This window comes from Chionomys nivalis, chromosome 15 (assembly GCF_950005125.1).
Source record: "Chionomys nivalis chromosome 15, mChiNiv1.1, whole genome shotgun sequence".
NCBI classification, from domain to species: Eukaryota; Metazoa; Chordata; class Mammalia; order Rodentia; family Cricetidae; genus Chionomys; species Chionomys nivalis.
Genome location: NC_080100.1, coordinates 20,784,597 through 20,803,473, shown reverse-complemented (window position 1 = coordinate 20,803,473; position 18,877 = coordinate 20,784,597). Strand labels below are relative to the sequence as shown.

At 37.0% G+C, this 18,877-nt stretch overlaps 1 protein-coding gene across 3 annotated transcripts in view; it reads left to right on the top strand.

Moving 5' to 3' along the window:
• Positions 1–18,054, top strand: part of Zfr (zinc finger RNA binding protein) — a 66,559-nt gene extending 48,505 nt beyond the window's left edge. For all 3 annotated transcript variants that reach the window (XM_057789525.1, XM_057789526.1, XM_057789527.1), the window contains 6 exons: positions 418–559; positions 5,248–5,345; positions 6,193–6,288; positions 15,445–15,556; positions 15,677–15,774; positions 16,572–18,054. In XM_057789525.1, coding sequence (XP_057645508.1) covers positions 418–559; positions 5,248–5,345; positions 6,193–6,288; positions 15,445–15,556; positions 15,677–15,774; positions 16,572–16,751 — 726 coding nt within the window. In that variant the 3' untranslated portion in view covers positions 16,752–18,054. The remainder of the gene's footprint in view (positions 1–417; positions 560–5,247; positions 5,346–6,192; positions 6,289–15,444; positions 15,557–15,676; positions 15,775–16,571) is intronic.
• Positions 18,055–18,877: the final 823 nt, after the last annotated feature.

Genomic DNA, 18,877 nt, shown 5'->3' with positions numbered 1-18,877 from the left:
CGTAAGCCGGGCGGTGGTGGCGCACGCCTTTAATCCCAGCACTTGGGAGGCAGAGGCAGGCGGATCTCTGTGAGTTCGAGACCAGCCTGGTCTACAAGAGCTAGTTCCAGGACAGGCTCCAAAACCACAGAGAAACCCTGTCTCGGAAAAAAAAAAAGAAAAAAAAAATACCAAACGTAAATATTAATCAATAGAAAAGTTTGAAAATAGTGGAAAATATTAGTTCCACAAAGAATTCTGAAACTAAGGAAAGGCAAGAGATTAATAATGGTATGGGTGATTAGTCTGTCGTGTTTCTTTAGAGGGAATAGAATCCAGTATTTGTAGAAAGGTAAATGTAATAAAAGCCACAATAAAGCTATATTTGTCTTTTAATGCAAAAGAGTCAACTAATTTCTTATAATCTTTATTACATAGGTTATAAGTCCTGAGAAGTATGACATAAAATGTGCTGTATCTGAAGCAGCAATAATTTTGAACTCGTGTGTGGAGCCCAAAATGCAAGTTACTATCACCTTGACATCTCCAATTATTCGAGAAGAGAACATGAGGGAAGGAGGTTGGAAAGCCAATTAAACGTTCTACTTTTGTATTAACTTTTTGTTTTCCATTTACCTATCCTTTGATGGCATTAAGCCCTAGAAGGCAACATGCTGGCATTACATATGAATTTGGTAGATTTAACTTACTCAGCAATTAGTTTTGCTTTAGATTATTTCTAACAAAGTGAGTGCTCTTCTTAGTGATGTGCTGTTATAGAAAACATCCTGTAATTGGTTTTCTTGATATATTTTTTTTTTCCTTTCTTTTCTTGCAAACCTCAGATTTCTGGAAAAAAAACTTCAAAAAATTGTTTTTTGCATGGTCAATACATAGAAAAAAGTTTTAATGCTTGTTAATAACTTGGGGCCACAATTTAACTTTTGCTAAGACAATCTTGGTCTTGCCTTGTCTTGATTAATAAAGTTTCACAAATTGGCAAACTATCTACAACATTTACTTAAAATTGTTATGTATGTAGTCATGGATCTGGCCTATCCTGAAGTAAATATTTCTAGTTCTCTGAGGTTGCTCAGTTTTGCGTACTTTATCAATGCAGAACATGCTAATGCACACGGATTTGGGCACTTGACCTCCGTATCATCCTAGAGCTCTTAACAAATGATGTGGATAAGTGAGTTACAGTACAGTTCAGGGTCTTGTTTTGTTTTTGTTTTTTAACTGAATTTGCATTTGTAGAACATGAAACTCTTAATGGTGCCAGCAATGTTGCTTTAGGGACTGTTCTGTAACATTTTCAAAGCTTCCAAAGCGTTTAAGCCAAAAGCATGATCAGTGTCTGCAGTAATGTTGGTTCTCTTGTTTTATGGGTCAGATAAAATTTACTTTGTTTCCTTTCATGTTGTTTTTATCCATCTTAAGTTGTTGGAAATGGAATTAAATTTTACAGTGTCTGTTTTTAGTACAGGTTGAGGAGAAAAAGTATTAATAAGGCAAAATGATTATTTTTAAGAAACTGGGCTTTTCATAGCCCAAGAAAAGATTATTTTAGTCAAATTTTCATTTGGAGGAGTGTCTGATTTTGTATATTTCATATTTACACCATATTAGGATTTTTAAATATTGTACCTTAAGCTTTTCATCCTAAAAAATTATTTGAACTTTATGTAAAGGATCATTGCTGTGAGCATGAATTCCCCTCGAAGGTCTAGCTCTCTGTGTTGTTGAAGAAAATAGCTCTTTGAGACAATTTGACCAAGTTGTATGTAGCATATGATCCTTTACTTAGGTTTTTAAAAATCTCATATGTTTTATAAAATAATGTTGCTATATTTAATGTAAAATTATGCTTATGTAACCATTTAACTTTATTTCAGAATGTTTCTGTGTATTTAGCCTCAGTTCATTATCAAGCCATTTTATAAGTTAATAGAGTCCTATTGTAGTAAATCCTTTAACATGCCTTCTAAAGGAAACAAAATTATATTTTTGTCTGACCCAGACTGAGGTAGAATTACTGTTCTGAATTTTACAAATATGATCATGAGGAAAATGGTCAGCCTGAAATTGAAAGATTTTGCTTCAAGGCACTGAGCTGGAAAGTTGGATATACAAAAGTGTGGAAACATTGTTAAGAGTGTTTTTTGCTGCAGATGACTGCAGTAAACCCATGTTTTTAGCTTTGTCATGAAGATTGCTTCTTTCTAGCTGCAGAATATCGGTATGTATTCTCTCTCACTGCAGCTCCCGGTGCTCTGTGTCTTCAAATCATTTAAAGCCTTTAGCTTGCTTTGGGGAGTTAGTACAGGGTGTAAGGAAGGCTTTGCCGGAAGAACATTGTAAATCATGAGATTCAACTATTATATTTCCACATAGTGTGATAGCTTCTTTAATATGTAGTGGTCCTGTTTGATATGAAAAATCATTTAATAAAAGAAATAACTAAATTGTCGAAATAACTGTTAAACACACGACAGATGTCTTTTCTGGTATTGTGTTTGACAGTTAACATACAGTAAACATTTAATTGACTTTAAGCTTGAAATGTTCAGAATGCTCTAACCATTGCTACAGAATTTTTTTCTGCAGCAAATCAAGTATTGTGTGTGTTTTTTTTCTACCTGTAGCTTATCAGGCCCGGTCCAAAGCCTTCTAGCAGAAGGGATTGATTCCTGTCAGGGGTTGCTGCCAAGACATCGGAAGGATTTTTGACCAAGGTTTTCAAAAGCTCAGTGTCACATCTGCCATTTGATGAAGGGGGGATTTTGGATGCAGAGTCTGGCATTTTTTTTGTCCTTTGTGTGGCTATTTTGTTTGTCTTTTGTCTTTTCTAGAATTGAGCAGTGTTCACACTAGTTTTTAAATAGTTGGGTGAATTATATTTTACATAACAAATGTTAATTGAAATTAATATATTCCCATTAACTTTTAATCATAAAATAGTGTGGACACAGCATGTCTTCTAATTGGTGATTAACCCCTTAAAATTTGTGAAATACATTCATGTAGGAAAAGAATTTGTATTTTTTTTTTAATAAATTAACAGGTTTTTGTTTTGTTTCATTGACTGTTAGGGAACAAATATGATTTTAGCACGATATATCTAAGGGGTTAATCTACTTAAAATATAAAAATGGGTACAAAAATCCACACTCCAAATTTAACAAAAATTTCCTACTTAATGCCTCTTATTTGTTTTTAACTTGTAATAAGTGTTCTGGCATCACTGAATTTCTATTGTAGGTTACAATTTCATGCAAAAAGTTATTGGAAGAATTATGTAAGATTCTGAAATACAGTAGATTTAGAAACTTTACATTGACCATAGTCGTCTGTTTACATTCTGGCTTTAACATACTATAAATAGAGCAGTAGACAGAGGTCTTTCTGCCTAGTCTTCATGTTGTGGAAAGTGGAAGTAGTTGAGGTGGATTTTTTTTCCTTTTTCAGGGTAGTTATCTATCCTTTCTTTGTCCTTTTTCCTTATCTCATTTTTTTTTTTTTTTTTTTTTTTTTAGATAACTTACATGTTTCATCTATTCATAAGAATGACAACTTACCTCCTAAGACTTCTAAATTACTGGGCCAGAGAGATGACTCATTGAGTAAGAGCATTTGTTGTTCTTGTAGAAGACCCCAGTTCAATTCCTAGCGCTCAGGGTTTGGCAACCCACAACCACCTAGACTCCTGGCCCTGGCACAGGGCATCTGATGCCTTCTGGACTCTCTGGGAACCCACAAAAACGCCTAATTAAAAAATAAATTTTAGCCAGGCGGTGGTGGCGCACGCCTTTAATCCCAGCACTTGGGAGGCAGAGACAGGTGAATCTCTGTGAGTTCAAGACCAGCCTGGTCTATAAGAACTAGTTCCAGGACAGGCTCCAAAGCCACAGAGAAACCCTGTCTCAAAAAACCAAAATAAATAAATAAATAAATTTTAATGAAATTGATTTCTAAATTCTTATAAGACCAAAAAAAAAAGCACTTAACCCAGACTTACAGAACTTACTAGTTTATATTTCTTCTTTTCTCACTCATAGTCATGTGAAATACTCAGTAAATTATTGTTTCCTAAATGTGTCATGGTTGCTCTCTAGTTACTGCTTATATTAAACAGATTAATTTTCCTGTATTTAAAAAAATTACACTATAAACTAGGCACAATGGATCATACTTTTAATCCCAGCTCTCAGAGACTAAGGGAAGAGGATAAACCATGGTTTCAAGGCCAGCCTGAGCTAAAGACAAATCAGAAAAGCAAAATATACTACAAAGTTGATAACAACTGTGAATTAGATTGAAGTAGTTATTATTTGGTTATATGTTTGACCAGCAAATTTATTATCTTCTTCACATTTTATAGATACTTCAGATAAACATATAGCTGGCCTTTAGATCTTCACTTTTGTGAATGATTTATTAATGTAAACTGGTCTTTGTTAATGTAAAGTTAATTTCTTGTCCTAATTTAATTTCCCATTTTCTCAAGCTTTATTAACGTAACACATTTTAACCAATTTAAAAAGACCCTACGTATTTACCATCAAAGTATTCTGCTCATGGCTTCTTTTCTGTACTTTAATTGTATTTTACTGTGCTAGTTTCTGTAGCCTTTCTCTGCTTTACTCATTGTTTCTCTCTGATTACTGTTTGGAATACTTTTAACAAAAACTTTTCATTTTAGAAAGCATTTCATATTTCCTTATAACATACTAAAATTCTCCTGTTGAACATAAAGAATTGAATTCTCATGGAACTAAATCTCATTTTGGTCCTTTGGTTTTTTGGGGTTTTTTTTTGTTTGTTTTGGTTTTTTTTTTTGTAATTGTTATATTGATATTCATATTTATTTTAAGTTTTCTTAAATTAGCCCAAGAATAACCTAGAATACTTGACCAACATGGTAGTTTATTGTACCTTCCCATTTAAGGTGGATTTTTGTGTTCCCTTTTGTCTTTGTCTTCTTTGTGCTGGTGCGCTGTGTCCAATAATCTTTCCTTTAGATTTCATTTTGGTGAGTAAGGTTCCTATTTCCAGAAAATTATATCACTGAAGAGTTTATCTTAATTCTCCTTTTGTTCTTCATATTGTATTATATAAATTTGTTGAAAGTTACTCCCTGGATGAATTAAACTGGAAAAACTCTCAAATGGCTCACGTGACACTGATGCTACTTTAAGAAAGTGTCTTGCTCACCTGGTCAAACACCCATTCCTCACTGCATTTTGCCAATTCAATCCATTTTAGATGTAACCTCGGGTATGGTGAAAGACCCACCGGACGTCTTGGACAGGCAAAAATGCCTTGACGCTCTGGCTGCTCTACGCCACGCTAAGTGGTTCCAGGTTCGGAACATCATTTTACTTTTTTCTTGTAGCCTTATGAGAGAGTAGTTCAGTACATGTTTAACTATGCTTAAACATTTCAAAAGATTGCCTAAGCAACACTTTTAAATTAAATCTCAGAAAATAAGGTATCCTAGAAAGCTGAGTATAAAGATCTGCATTTTGCAGTTACTATTAATTTGACAATAAGCAGGCTTGGGGGATGTTTGTACTCCGGGGTTTTTATTTTTAGTGGCTATATTTGAAGTTGACTTCTTCAGGAAGATCACGTATTTTTGTATATATATTATATTCCATAAGGCTGCAGATTAACTTTGCTTTAAATAATGGAATATGTGTTTAAAGCTTTGTGTATAGTTTTAAGATTTTCCCCTCTTTCTCTAAGTTAATGAGTGTAGGGAATGAAAGGTGAGGAAGCAACTGCTTGGTTTAGTGACTTTGCAGACATGCAAAGGCACAGACAGGAAACCAAACAGATCTCCTTAACCTTCCAGTCCCTAGACAAACTTTTTAGCTCTTTACTTTTCCTTTTTATTTCTAATTTAGGCAGAATTTTTTTTTTTTTTCAGTTTACTGTTTTGTATGAACACAGGTCAAGGTTCACAGGGGATCAAGAAATATTATTCTTGTATAATCTGTTTACTTTGACCTAAATACTAGCTTTTAAATACTAACTCTGGCATAAAATACTGCTGTAAATGGCAGCTCATTGACCCCAACTTAAATGTAATTATTTTTATTTTTAATCTGAGCTTCCATTGAACAGTGGTATTTTAACTTTTTTTCATCAAGGGATGTTTCTGGTATTTCTAAGATTAATTCAGTTGGTTTTTGTGTTGCCCTCAAGGCTAGAGCTAATGGCCTACAGTCCTGTGTGATTATCATACGTATTCTCCGAGACCTTTGTCAGCGAGTTCCAACTTGGTCTGACTTTCCCAGCTGGGTAAGTAGCTTATGACAGCACCATATGAAAGATGAGAAAGGTCTTCTTTATTTACTCTTTGTCCTCTGGCCCTACATTTTCATTTACATATCATATTTTTATGGTCTGATGACAATTCCTGGGGATTTGAGAATATTTATTGTTTTAGGATTAATAATTAAGAAATTATGCTTGGGCTGGTAAGATAACTTAATGAGTAAGGGCCTTTGCCACCAAGCCTGAAAACTTGAGTTCCATCCCTATAACCCATATGGTACAAGAAGAGAACTGACTCCTAAAGATTGTCCTTTGGTCTTAATATGTACACCATGGCACATAGAGAAGTAGGAAGACACACAATGAATCGGTGAGTGAGTAAATGGTTATTTTTTTTTTTTAAAGATGGTTTGCAAAATTATAAAGAAAATAGAATTTAATGGACTGAGTGACAGCTCAGCTGTGCAAGCTTGAGAGCCTAATAACAAGTCCCAGAACTCACATAAAATATTGGGCATGGTATACACACACTTTTAACCTTAGTATTGTGCTGGCCAAGACAGGAACATTGCTAGCTACTAGCTTAACTTTAGGTTCAGAGAGACCCTTTCTCAAGGAAATGAGGTAATGAGCTATAAGTATGAGAGCTCGTCTTAAACAAACATAAAAAAAATCCAATGCCTTTGTTTAAGACTAACTGTTCTTGAGTAGTAAAAATTCAGATAGAAATTTGTTCAGAAATAAAATTTAACCTGTTGATTTCAAAGTTAGGTTATTAAAAGTTAAATAGCCAAGGTTACCAGGGGTGGTAGCTTATGCCTTTAGTCTCAGCACTCAGGAAGCAGAGGCAGGTGGATCTCTGTGAGTTTGAGGACAGCCTGGTCTACAAAATGAGGTCAAGGACAGCTAGGGCAGTTACAGAGAAACCCTCTATTGAGAAAATAAAGGGAGGGAAGTGCCAAGGTTATCTTTTATTTATTTCTAATTGTTTTATTCTTGTTTCTCTCTGTGTTTAAGAATTCCATGCTTTAGACTGGACATTCCTTGTGGCCCATGCCTTTACTCCCCGCACTCGGGAGGCAGAGGCGGGTTGATGTCTGTTGAGTTTGAGGCCCCCCGGTCTTCAGAGCTAGTTCCAGGACAGCCAAGGCTACACAGAGAAACCCTATCTGGAAAAACCAAACAAAAGCCTGAAGTTTGGACTTAAGGCTTGTAGGGGTCAAATTTTTTCCCTTATAAATTATATATATATATATATATATATATTAGAGCTACAAATTACATACTTACTATACTGCAAAAATTCCTAGAAGGGTGTGTCCCAAGTTTTAGTGATAATTTCTAAGGTAAGTGGGAGAAATAATTAGGATAAAGAGCTATAGTGTTTCATTTTTATTGGGAAAGGAAGGAGGGATACATGTGTTTGTTACTCGTGTGGTTAAATCTTTAAATTATGAATAGAATCCAGGTAGTAGTCACAGCCCTAGGGAAGCTTGAAGCAGGGAATTGTAAGTTACATTTTAAGACCCTATGTCAAAAAAGCCCAATGAAACAAAAATACATAAATGAATCAAAGATGAATGTAGCTGTGTATTTTCTGAGACACTTTTTGTCCCAAAGAATTTTTTTTTAACCCAAGGAAGGAAAACAGCTTTCTGTTATGTCTGATTAATATCATCTCTAGAAGCAGTTATCCTATTGTTGCGTCACTTTTGTCTGACATAGCTATTATCTTTTCTGTTTTCATCTTTTGCCACTTTCCTATGTGATAGGCAGGGTTTGAGGACTTAATTTGATTTTTACCTTTTTTTTGTTGTTGTTTGTTTGTTTTGTTTTTTTTGCTATTTATTAGTTCTTGTCTTAGTTACTTTTCTATTGCTATGAAAGAGACACCATGACCAGGCAATTTATCGAAGAAAGAATTTATTGAAGTAGGGACTCAACTTCACTTTCAGAAGAGTTAGTAATTAGCAGGCAGGCAGACATGATGCGAGAACAGTAGGTGAGAGCCTCTGTGTTGAGACAACAACCAACAAGGAGAGAGAGAGAGCGCGAGCGAGAGCGAACGCGCATGGGCTTTTGAAAACTCAAAGCCCACCCCCAATGACACACCTCTGTCAAAATGATACTTCCTGACCCTTCACAAAAGAGTTCTGCCGAATGGGAACCAGCCAACATGGACGTGTGATACCACAGTACAAAATGAATTTAGTCAAACTTCAAAAGATTCTTTCACAGGTCTCGACAGTTTTAGAAATTTAAAGTCTCTTCTGAAGACTCTAGGCAGTCTCTTAGTTATAACTTCCTGTAAAAGCAAAAGCAAAATGCAAGTTGAAATGAAATGTATGCCTTTGGCAATGCTGAAGTATGCATGGGCAACCTGTATATGGTGGTTCTATTGAACTTTCCATATATTGGGTTTCATGGTCTAAGTTGATGAGGACCAGGTCTCTTCCTCGAGAGGGCTCCAGATCTCATTACAGATGGTTGTGAGCCAACATATGGTTGCTGGGAATTGAACTTAGAACCTTGGAAGAACAAGCAGTGCTCTTAACCACTGAGCCAAAAGCAAGTTACATACTTCCAATATAAGTGGCACAGAATATCAGAACCTTTCCAAAAGGGAGGAAGGAGGCATAAAGAAGAAATCTGAACCAAAGTGAGACTCAGTGATGCAAATTCCAAATCCTATATCTCTGACTGATGCTAAAGGCACAGGTTGCTTCTCTCTTCCAGCTTCGTGGACTGCAGCAGACTTCACTCTCTTGGCGTGGTTTCACTCCCTGTCTATAGATGTCCTTGGTAGAAACCCCACACCTTTATGCCGAGTCCTCTCTGAGCCTTCGTGCAGGGATTCCTCTGCCATTTACCTGGCCTCAGTGACTTTCATTAGCTGTGAAGGAAGAAGATTCCACAACTGTAACCTGCTTTCTTGTACTCCCTGCTCCCAAATCATGTCACAGAGACTTACTATTTAGAGTGCTTGGCCTTAGCTTAGATTTGTTTCTACCTAGCTTTTTTAAACTTAAATTAATTCATTTTTATTCATCTATGTGCTGCTCTGAGGCTCATTTACCACATCTATGTACTGTCAGTCCTGCTTTTTTTCTTCCTTCTAGCTGACCTACTGACCCCCAGCTGGCTGCCCTTTTCTCTCTTCTAGCTCTTCTCCTCTCCCCTCACTCCCAGGTCTATCCCTCTTCTGCCTAGCCATTGGCTGTTTGATTTCTTATTAGACCAATCAAGTGCCTTAGGCAGGCGAGGTTAACAGCAACACATGTTAACATAGTTAAATTCTATTCCACATCACATAACCCTGTACTGTTGTATCCTTTATGATTCTGAACCTAGAATCATGTGGCAATGCTGCCAAATTCTTCTGCCTGCTTGGGATGGAACCTGGTCCTCTCCTTGAATTACATTTGCATAAGCTTTCCTTTGTTATTTGGAACAGGTAATTCCTTAATCCAGTGGTTCTCAGCCTATAGGTTGCCACTCCTTTTGGGGTCAAAAAAAAAAAACCTTTTGGGCTGGAGAGATGGCTCAGTGGTTAAGAGCACTGACTGCTCTTCCAGAGGTCCTGAGTTCAATTCCCAGCAACCACATGGTGGCTCACAGCCATCTATAATGAGACCTGACGCCCCCTTCTGGCTTGCGGGCACACATGGAAGGAATGCTGTACACATAACAAATAAATAAATAAATAAATAAATAAATAAATAAATAAATAGCCTTTCACAGAGTCACATCAGATGTCCTGCCTATCAAATATTTATATTATGATTCATAACAGTAGAAAAATTATGAAGTACCAAAAATAATTTTGTGGGTTTGAAGCAGTAGGAAGGTTGGGAACCACTCCCTTGAGCCATTTCTTTTTACAAATTGCAGGATTAGCTGGGTGGGGTCTGGCTCTGAGAACCTCACTCACTTAATTCCATTTCTCCTTGTCTCTTTCAGCACATCTAAGGCTCCAACATAACATTTCCTGGTGCTCTTTAAATTGTAGACCTACATAAGAGTGGTAACTAATAACTACATGATAGAGTCAGCATTAGCCTGTCTTGAAATTTCCTCTGCCATTGAAATTAGTCTTAAACTCTTCAGTTTAGTCTTAGGCTGATTCTTACGGAAAGGGCAAAAACAGCCATGTTCTTTGCCAAACCATCAAAGTGCTATTATTGCCCGCCTCAAAGACCTCTTGAACTGGGCCTCCATAGTCCTATCCATATGACTCTCAGCACTATTGTCTTCCAGGCTTCTCCTAGGGTGGCCCCTTAAGTTCTTCTTATAGCATTCAACTACTTTCCTAGTCTAAAGTCTTCCATATTACTCCAGAAACCGAGAATTGGGCTTTTACAGAACAATAATAGCCCACTCTGTACCAACTCTGGTTACTTTTCTGTTGCCTCGGAGAGACACCATGACCAAGACAACTGATCCAAGAGTTTACTGGGAACTCAGTCCATACTTTCATGTTTGGGAGCATGGTGGCAGATGGGTATGGTACTAGAATAGTACTAAGGAATTCTGATCCATAAGCAAGATACAGAGCTAACTGGGAATGACATGAGCTTTTGAAACCTCAAAGCCTACTCTCAGTGATCCACCTCTTTAACAAGGCCACACCTCCTAACCTTTCCCAGTTTTACCATCTGGGGACCAAATACTCAAATTATGAGTCCATGGGGCCATTCCTATTCAAACCATCACAATTCCATAATGTTTAGAATTTTAGCTTGGCCAGGCGATGGTGGCGCACGCCTTTAATCCCAGCACTCGGGAGGCAGAGGCAGGTGGATCTTTGTGAGTTTGAGACCAGCCTGGTCTACAGAGCTAGTTCCAGGACAGGCTCCAAAGCCACAGAGAAACCCTGTCTCAAAAAACCAAAAAAATAAATAAATAAAAAGAATTTTAGCTTGGTATAGTATCCCTGAATCTTCTTGTTTATCTGAACTTTGACTTCATTTTATTGGCTTCATTGAATTTTTTATAATCTGAAACTTTAAATTATATTATCATGCTTAGATATTAAACTCAATCCAGACAGGTTTTTTAATGTTTATTAGATTTTACTACTAACAACAGGCTCGTTCACAGAAATAATAAAGAGTTCCCATGCAAAATTTGCCCCTGCGTACGCAGTCTCCACGTCAACATTTGTACCAAAGGGGGTACGTTTGTTATTAATAAACTGTTTTAATGCATAATTGTCATGTAAAGTCTATACAAAACAGATGTTTCATATTCTTTACATGAGTATAAGATGTCTTGCAAATTTCTTCCCATCTTTTTTTTTTTTTTTTTTCCCCCCGGAACTAGCTCTTGTAGACCAGGCTGGTCTCGAACTCACAGAGATTCACCTGCCTCTGCCTCCCAAGTGCTGGGATTAAAGGCGTGCGCCACCACCGCCCGGCACTTCCCGTCTATTTTTGATATATGTAGTTGACATAATTGCATTTTTATTAGGTACAGTGGTACATTTAAATACAATTACTGTGTAATGGTTTTTCGTATCATTGATATGTTTATCACTTCAAACATTTATCAGTTTTTTTTTAATGCTGGAAACATTTAAAGTCTTCTAGCAGCTACTTAGAAATAAAACAGTTACAACTTAGACATGTAGTTCACATTAGAGCACTTGTCAAGAATGCAAGTTTCTGGGTTTGAACCTCAGTACCTAACACAACCCCCAAAAAGAAGTTTATGACTAATTTTTGTTAAGCATTGTCACCCTGTTGTGCCACAGAGCATAGATTATGGCCATTAGCTGTCTTACCACCTCCACATATTTCCTGTAGCACAATTAATAAAACCTAGAGACTGATAGTGCGGTTCAACCTGAAGGTCCGAAAAGCAAAACAGCCAGCCACTGTCTCTTAACTCTACCTCAGTCCGAAATGGTGATTCTGCCTCCAAGAATCTCAGATTGAGACTGTGTGTGGGAGCTGTCTCCTCCTGTCTTGTGTTCCTCTCTAGTGCTGGGACTAAAGGCGTGCACCACTACCACCCAGTTTCTATGACAAACTGTGTGGCTTTTGGGATTAAAGGTGTGTGTCACCACTGCCTGGTCTGTAAGGCCAATCAGTACAGCTGTTTTACTCTCTGATCTTCAGGGAAGCTTCATTTATTAAAACACAAATGAACTATCACTACACTTGCTAGGCTTTGCCACTCTTCTGTTGTGGGATCATAGAGTGTTTGTGAATGGCATGTTTTCACATGATGTGATGACTGGTTCTGTCCGTGTTGTTGGAAATGATAGACTAGCATTCTTTATCGGGGCTTAATTCCACAGTTCATATGTCCCACAGTTTATTTAGTCAATGTTGAACCTTTTTAAAATATCTCTCCTTATTCTTCCCCTTGTGAGTTATTCTTTAAGGACTGCTTGTAGAAAGAAGTACAATTTGAAAGACTGTTTTAATCTACCCTTTAAAATGTTTTATTGTTAGTCAATAGATGTTGGTAAAGTGTACATACTCTGTGCTCTAAAGGCTGGTTTCCACCAGGACTCCAGGATTACAAATTCTCTGCTTCTATCTCCAGAAAGGTCAGAAGAGATCTTTTACTTTTAGGAAAATGTCTTGTGGCACGATCCATTCTTCCCTCAATTTAGAGGTTTTTAGTGAGGTGTTAGCTCACTTGTTATCTCCAAGTTCCACATGGAGAGTTCAGGAAGACCTGCTTGAGCATAGTCGCTGTTTCTTGGGAGGCATCTCCTGCTGTCCTTTCCTGTTTGGTGCAAGCTATTATATTTTTACTTAGAGGCAGTAATGTGCATTTTAACTTTATTATTTGTTTAGTTTTGGGAGAACAAGAGATCTTGAGATTTGGCTTTGTGTCCTCACCTTTAGATTGGTCTGACATTGTTTTACCTCTGGCTTTTATCTTTAATTTTTAAGATTTATCATTTTATGTGTGTAAATGTTTTGCCTACATGTGTGTGTATCATATGTGTGCCCTGGTGTCTGAGAAGGTCAAAATAGGGTTTCAGAGCCCCTGGACTGGAGTTAGACAGTTGTGAGCCACCACGTGGATACTGGGAATCAAACCTGGGTCTTCTGCAAAAGCAACAAGTACTCTTAACTACTGAGCCATTTCTCAGCCCTTATCTTTCTGACTTTTTATTATATAACTGAGCATAAGTTTTTCAGTTTCTGAACCATTTTAGGGTTTTGTTGTAGTTTCAAGCTGATTTGGTTTCTTTGAATTGTTTTTGGACCTTCTATTTATTGCATTCGTGTATTTTGTTTGTATGTTTTGAGCAATGTGTGTGTGTGCCTCTATGGGTCAGAGAACAGTTTGCAGTAGTCTGTTCTCTCCTTGGGCCCTGACTTTGGGAATCAAACTCAGATCATCGGGTTTGACAGTAATGCCACAGCGCACTCAGTCATTTGATAGGCCCTGGAATTTCTACTTACAATTTAAATAAAAGAACGGGCACTGGAGAGATGACTCAAGAGTTAAAAGCACTGACTGTCTTTCCAGAGGACCTTAATTCAGTTTCTAGCACCCACCTCTAGCGGTTTACAAATGTCTCTTAACTCCAGCTCCTTGGAGATCTGACGCCCTCTCTTGGCTTTGGTGGGTACCTCTATACATGTGGCAGACAACCAGCATACACATGAGTAAAAATAAATAAATAGTAAATTTGTTTTCAAAAGCTACACTGGTTGAACCAAATGCTTTGTACTAGAAAAGAGAAGATGGTCTTCATATGGTTCACTTTGTGTGAAGTGTCAGGAGCAGGCAGATCTGTAGACTGTGAAAGTAGATTGGAGGAAAGGCAGAAAGGAAGAGGTGTTCACTAGCAGATATGCAGTGATTAAAAGATCTGGAATTGAACTGTGGAAATGATTGAATAACTTCATAAGTATACCAAAGCCACAGAACTGTAAGTTTGGAAGAATGAATCAAATAAATTATACTGCTTGGGGCAGGGCAGTCAAGACAGGGTTTCTCTGTGTAGCTTTGGAGCCTGTCCTGGAACTCGCTCTGTGTAGACCACGAGCCTCACAGAGATCCACTTAACTCTGCCTCCCAAGTGCTGTGATGAAAAACGTGCACCACCACTGCCCAAGTAACACTGCTAAATTTTTATGTACATGTCTCGAGATTGGCTACTTTTAATGCCTATTCCTTTACCTTTGTCTTTCATTCATTGGTTTAAGATTTTTGAGTCTCTTAAATGTAAAATACAGTGAAAATATTTTTTTTAATTTCCTTATGGGTAATAAAATTCCAGGGATGCATTAAATGAAAGTTGAGCTAATACCTATTGTTTGTAAAGAAAAAACAAGACCAGATGGGGCAAGCTCAGGCCTGTGTAATCTCAGCATTCAAATAAGCTTAGTAGGAAGATGGATCTCAGGACTGCTAAGTGAGACCGTGTTTTAGAATTAGAAATAGGCCAAAAGTGAAGGTTCAGACCTGTAGTCCAGTACACAGAAGTGAGACTGAGATCAAAGCTTGCATGGTCTATATGGCGACTTCTAGGTTAGCCTTGGGGTGCAAAGTAAAATTGAACTTACAGAGATCCTCCTGACTCTGCCCCTAGGGCCCAGCCAGTTCTTTTTTTTTTTTTTTTTTTTTTTTTAAATTGAGGTTGCACTCTGTTGCCCAAATAATGCCACTTCAGCCTTCGAACATATAGTGTGAGAGGCTTTTGTTTATTTTGAATATTTTAAAAAATACTTATTTATTATGTCTGCATGTATGCTTGCAGGCCAGAAGAGGGCCACCAGACCTCATTACAGGTGGTTGTGAGCCACCATGTGGTTGCTGGGAATTGAACTCAGGACCTTTGGAAGAGCAGGCAATGCTCTTAACTGCTGAGCCATCTCTCCAGCCCCTATTTTGAATATTTTTATATTATTATTTTATATTTATGTATGTGTTGGAACAACTTGGAGACATCAGTTCCTTATACCTTTAAGGTTCCATCAGGTGTGTGTGTCTCAGGGCCACTTGAAAAGTTCTCTACCATGAAGGTTGTATCAGGTTCATCACAAGTGCCTTTTACGCATTGAGCCATCTCTTGCTCATTACCTTATCATAACTTCCCTAATCTTCAAAATCTTTAATGACCCTTGAGAATGTCAAGTGTCTATAATTCTGATGGTGTTAGAAAATAGTCTTTACACTGTTGAATGTCTTTTATGCTTTTAATCTTAGGCTATGGAGTTGCTGGTAGAGAAAGCAATTAGTAGTGCTTCCAGTCCTCAAAGCCCTGGAGATGCCCTGAGAAGAGTATTTGAGTGTATTTCTTCAGGGATTATTCTCAAAGGTAAGTTTAGTGTTCTTATTAAGTAAAATTAAGTTTATTTCTTTAGTGAATAAGAAGCCCACTTTCTCAAGTAGATAATGCTAATGATGCTTTTATTTCTTTACAAAATGATCGTTATAGGCAGCCCTGGACTTCTGGATCCTTGTGAAAAGGATCCCTTTGATACTTTGGCAACGATGACTGACCAACAACGTGAAGACATTACATCCAGTGCACAGGTAATTGATTTCTTGTTGGATTACTGTTCTTAAGGTTTAGGGTTTTTTATGTTTCTTTACATGAAATAATTATATAATAGTTATTGTAATGTGTAATTGGAAAGTGAGTCTTAAAGAGAATATTAAAGGATGTACCTTACCTAAGGTGATAGGGCACACTCATTTAATCCCAGCTCCCAGTAGACCAAGGCATACCAGGGCTATACAGTGAAACTCTGTCTCTAAAAAATAAAAAAGGATTTACCTTAAACTAGATTTCACTGATAAGATTTCTAATATTATATGGATGAATCTGATGGTTTATAATTTTGTCTGTGTATCTTATATATATACCAGGAAAATAATCAACATTAAACACTTTGTTAAATGTGGCTATTAGGTTATATATCAGTTTTATCAAGAATTCTCTGGTTATGCAGGAGTGAACTATGCTTTTAGATATTATCAAAGTTTTGTCTTTCCTGGCACTGTTCTATATCGAGGATTACTGTGGACTGTAGAGTCAGACTTCCCTGTGTTTTATGCCAATTTTGTCATTATAATGGATTCCAGATGATTGTGAACCACCATGTGGTATTGAATTGAGCCTGGGTCCCCTGCAAGAGCAAAAGTGCTTTAATCACTGACCCATCTCCACCACCACCCCTTTATGAATAGACTAAACTTATTTAAGGATTGGTATTTTTAGCTTAATTATTTAGAAAACAAATAGGCATACACACAGAAAAGTTCCCCCCTCCCAAGAGTATCAATATTTGAGTTTTAAAATTAATTCTATATTCTAACTCTATTTGCAGTTTGCATTGAGACTCCTTGCATTCCGTCAGATACACAAAGTTCTAGGAATGGATCCATTACCACAAATGAATCAACGTTTTAACATCCACAACAACAGGAAACGAAGAAGGGATAGCGATGGAGTAGACGGATTTGAAGCTGAAGGAAAAAAAGACAAAAAGGATTATGATAACTTTTAAAAAGTTTCTGTAAATCTTCAGTGTTAAAAATAGGTGCCGGTTTATGGGCTGTTTTCCATTCATAATAATGTCTACTTTAAAAGTTTATCAAGAATATAAAGTTCCATGGAAGAACCATGTTTTTCTATGGCATTAAAAACAATGTACAGTGTAAGGTATTATATGGATGGAAAGACACCGAAAAACATATTCAACTAGGGCAAAAGTAGTGGTTCCATTTCCCCCCCGCCCCCATATTTTGATTTTATTTACTGGTTGCCCTTGCTCCCTGTATTTTTGTGTCTTTTATTAACTAGTGCATTGTGTTATTAAATCTTTACTGTATTTAATACAGGATTTGTGCTTCAGTTGCTCCATGTATTTTGATATTTTTACTTAGAAGTTTGCTTTGACACTAGTTGTAAGTTACTTTGTGTTATAGATATCTTTTACCTCTTAATATTTTACAGCAGTACGTTTTTTTGTAACGTGAAACTGCGGATTCTTTTTCCTTTTGTTATTCTGTATGTGAAGGATTACAATATAAGAACCTATCCTGCCATTTGAGTGCTCAGAACTGGGTGTTTCTGCAGATCTTGTGGCATTGTCTATCTAGTGTGATATATAAAGGTGTAATTAAGACAAATTTGTTAATCTAATCAAGTTTGCTGTTAGTTGTGCATTAGCAGTATAAAAGCTAATATATACTATATGGTCTTGCAACAGATTTAAAGCCTCTGCATAATTGATAATAAAATGCATGACATTTTTGTTTTTGATAGACTTTTAAAATTATAATTTTAGGTTTAACACGTAGGTCTTTGTACAGTTGACTTTTTGACATAGCAAGGCCAAAAATAACTTTCTGAGTACTTTTTCTTCTGTACAAGTGGAAAGGGCATTTTTCACATATAAGTGGGTTATTGTTTCCAAAAGAACTTTATCATTGTGCAACTAACAATAACTAGCCCTTAATTATGGTGACAGTTCCTTATTAATGTGTGTGCAATTACTCTTAACAGCTCTTACAGTGTAACACAGTTGAATGATCCCACACATCCTATCATCCTGATCATTTATAGGTCTATAAACAGTGAGATTGATAAAGTATTACTGATTTAAAAATAAGATTATCTAATGAAAAAAACAGAAAATTATTTGGTGTGGCCATCTTACTTACATGCTTATGTCTCATATAAAATGCTAATCCCCCAGCAGTGGTGTAATGCGAAGTTACATCTTACTGTTGATGTGCGTATGCTCTGGTACACAGGTATTGTTTTGTTGTCACAGCACTACAGTGAGATACAGAAATAAAAGCTTAAATCCATATAATGAGTTAATCGTATTGTGTGGTAGGCTTGATGAAGATGACTTTTGCTGATTCTATGCTTCAGTGAAACCATATTCATGGCCGGGCAGAGGTGGCGCACGCCTTTAATCCCAGCACTCAGGAGGCAGATGCAGGTGGATCTCTGAGATCGAGGCCAACCTGGTCTACAAGGACAGGCTCGAAAGCTACAAGAGAAACCCTGTCTCAAAAAACTAAAAAAAAAAAAGTCATAGCCGGGCGGTGGTGGCGCACGCCTTTAATCCCAGCACTCGGGAGGCAGAGGCAGGTGGATCTCTGTGAGTTCGAGACCAGCCTGGTCTACAAGAGCTAGTTCCAGGACAGGCTCCAAAACCACAGAGAAACCCTGTCTCGAAAAACCAAAAAAAAAAAAAAAAGTCATATATACTGTGTACATGTGTGTGCTACTCCTGCCAGGTATATGTTGGCTGGTCGTGTAATTTTGAAAGTTTTTATGTTTCACCAACATATTGGTTCATTTTTCTAAGGATTGAACCTTCCCCCAGACTATAGAATAGACAATTGTGACTGTTCTTGCAGAGCTGTCTAATATTATCTGTATGACTTTAGCATGTGTTTATGTTTGTGTGCTTTTGAGTATCCAGACTTTTTTTTTTTTTTTTTTTTTTTTGGTTTTTCGAGACAGGGTTTCTCTGTGGTTTTGGAGCCTGTCCTGGAACTAGCTCTTGTAGACCAGGCTGGTCTCGAACTCACAGAGATCCGCCTGCCTCTGCCTCCCGAGTGCTGGGATTAAATAATTTTTTTTTTTTTTTTTTTAAAGAAGTGTTTTAACCCA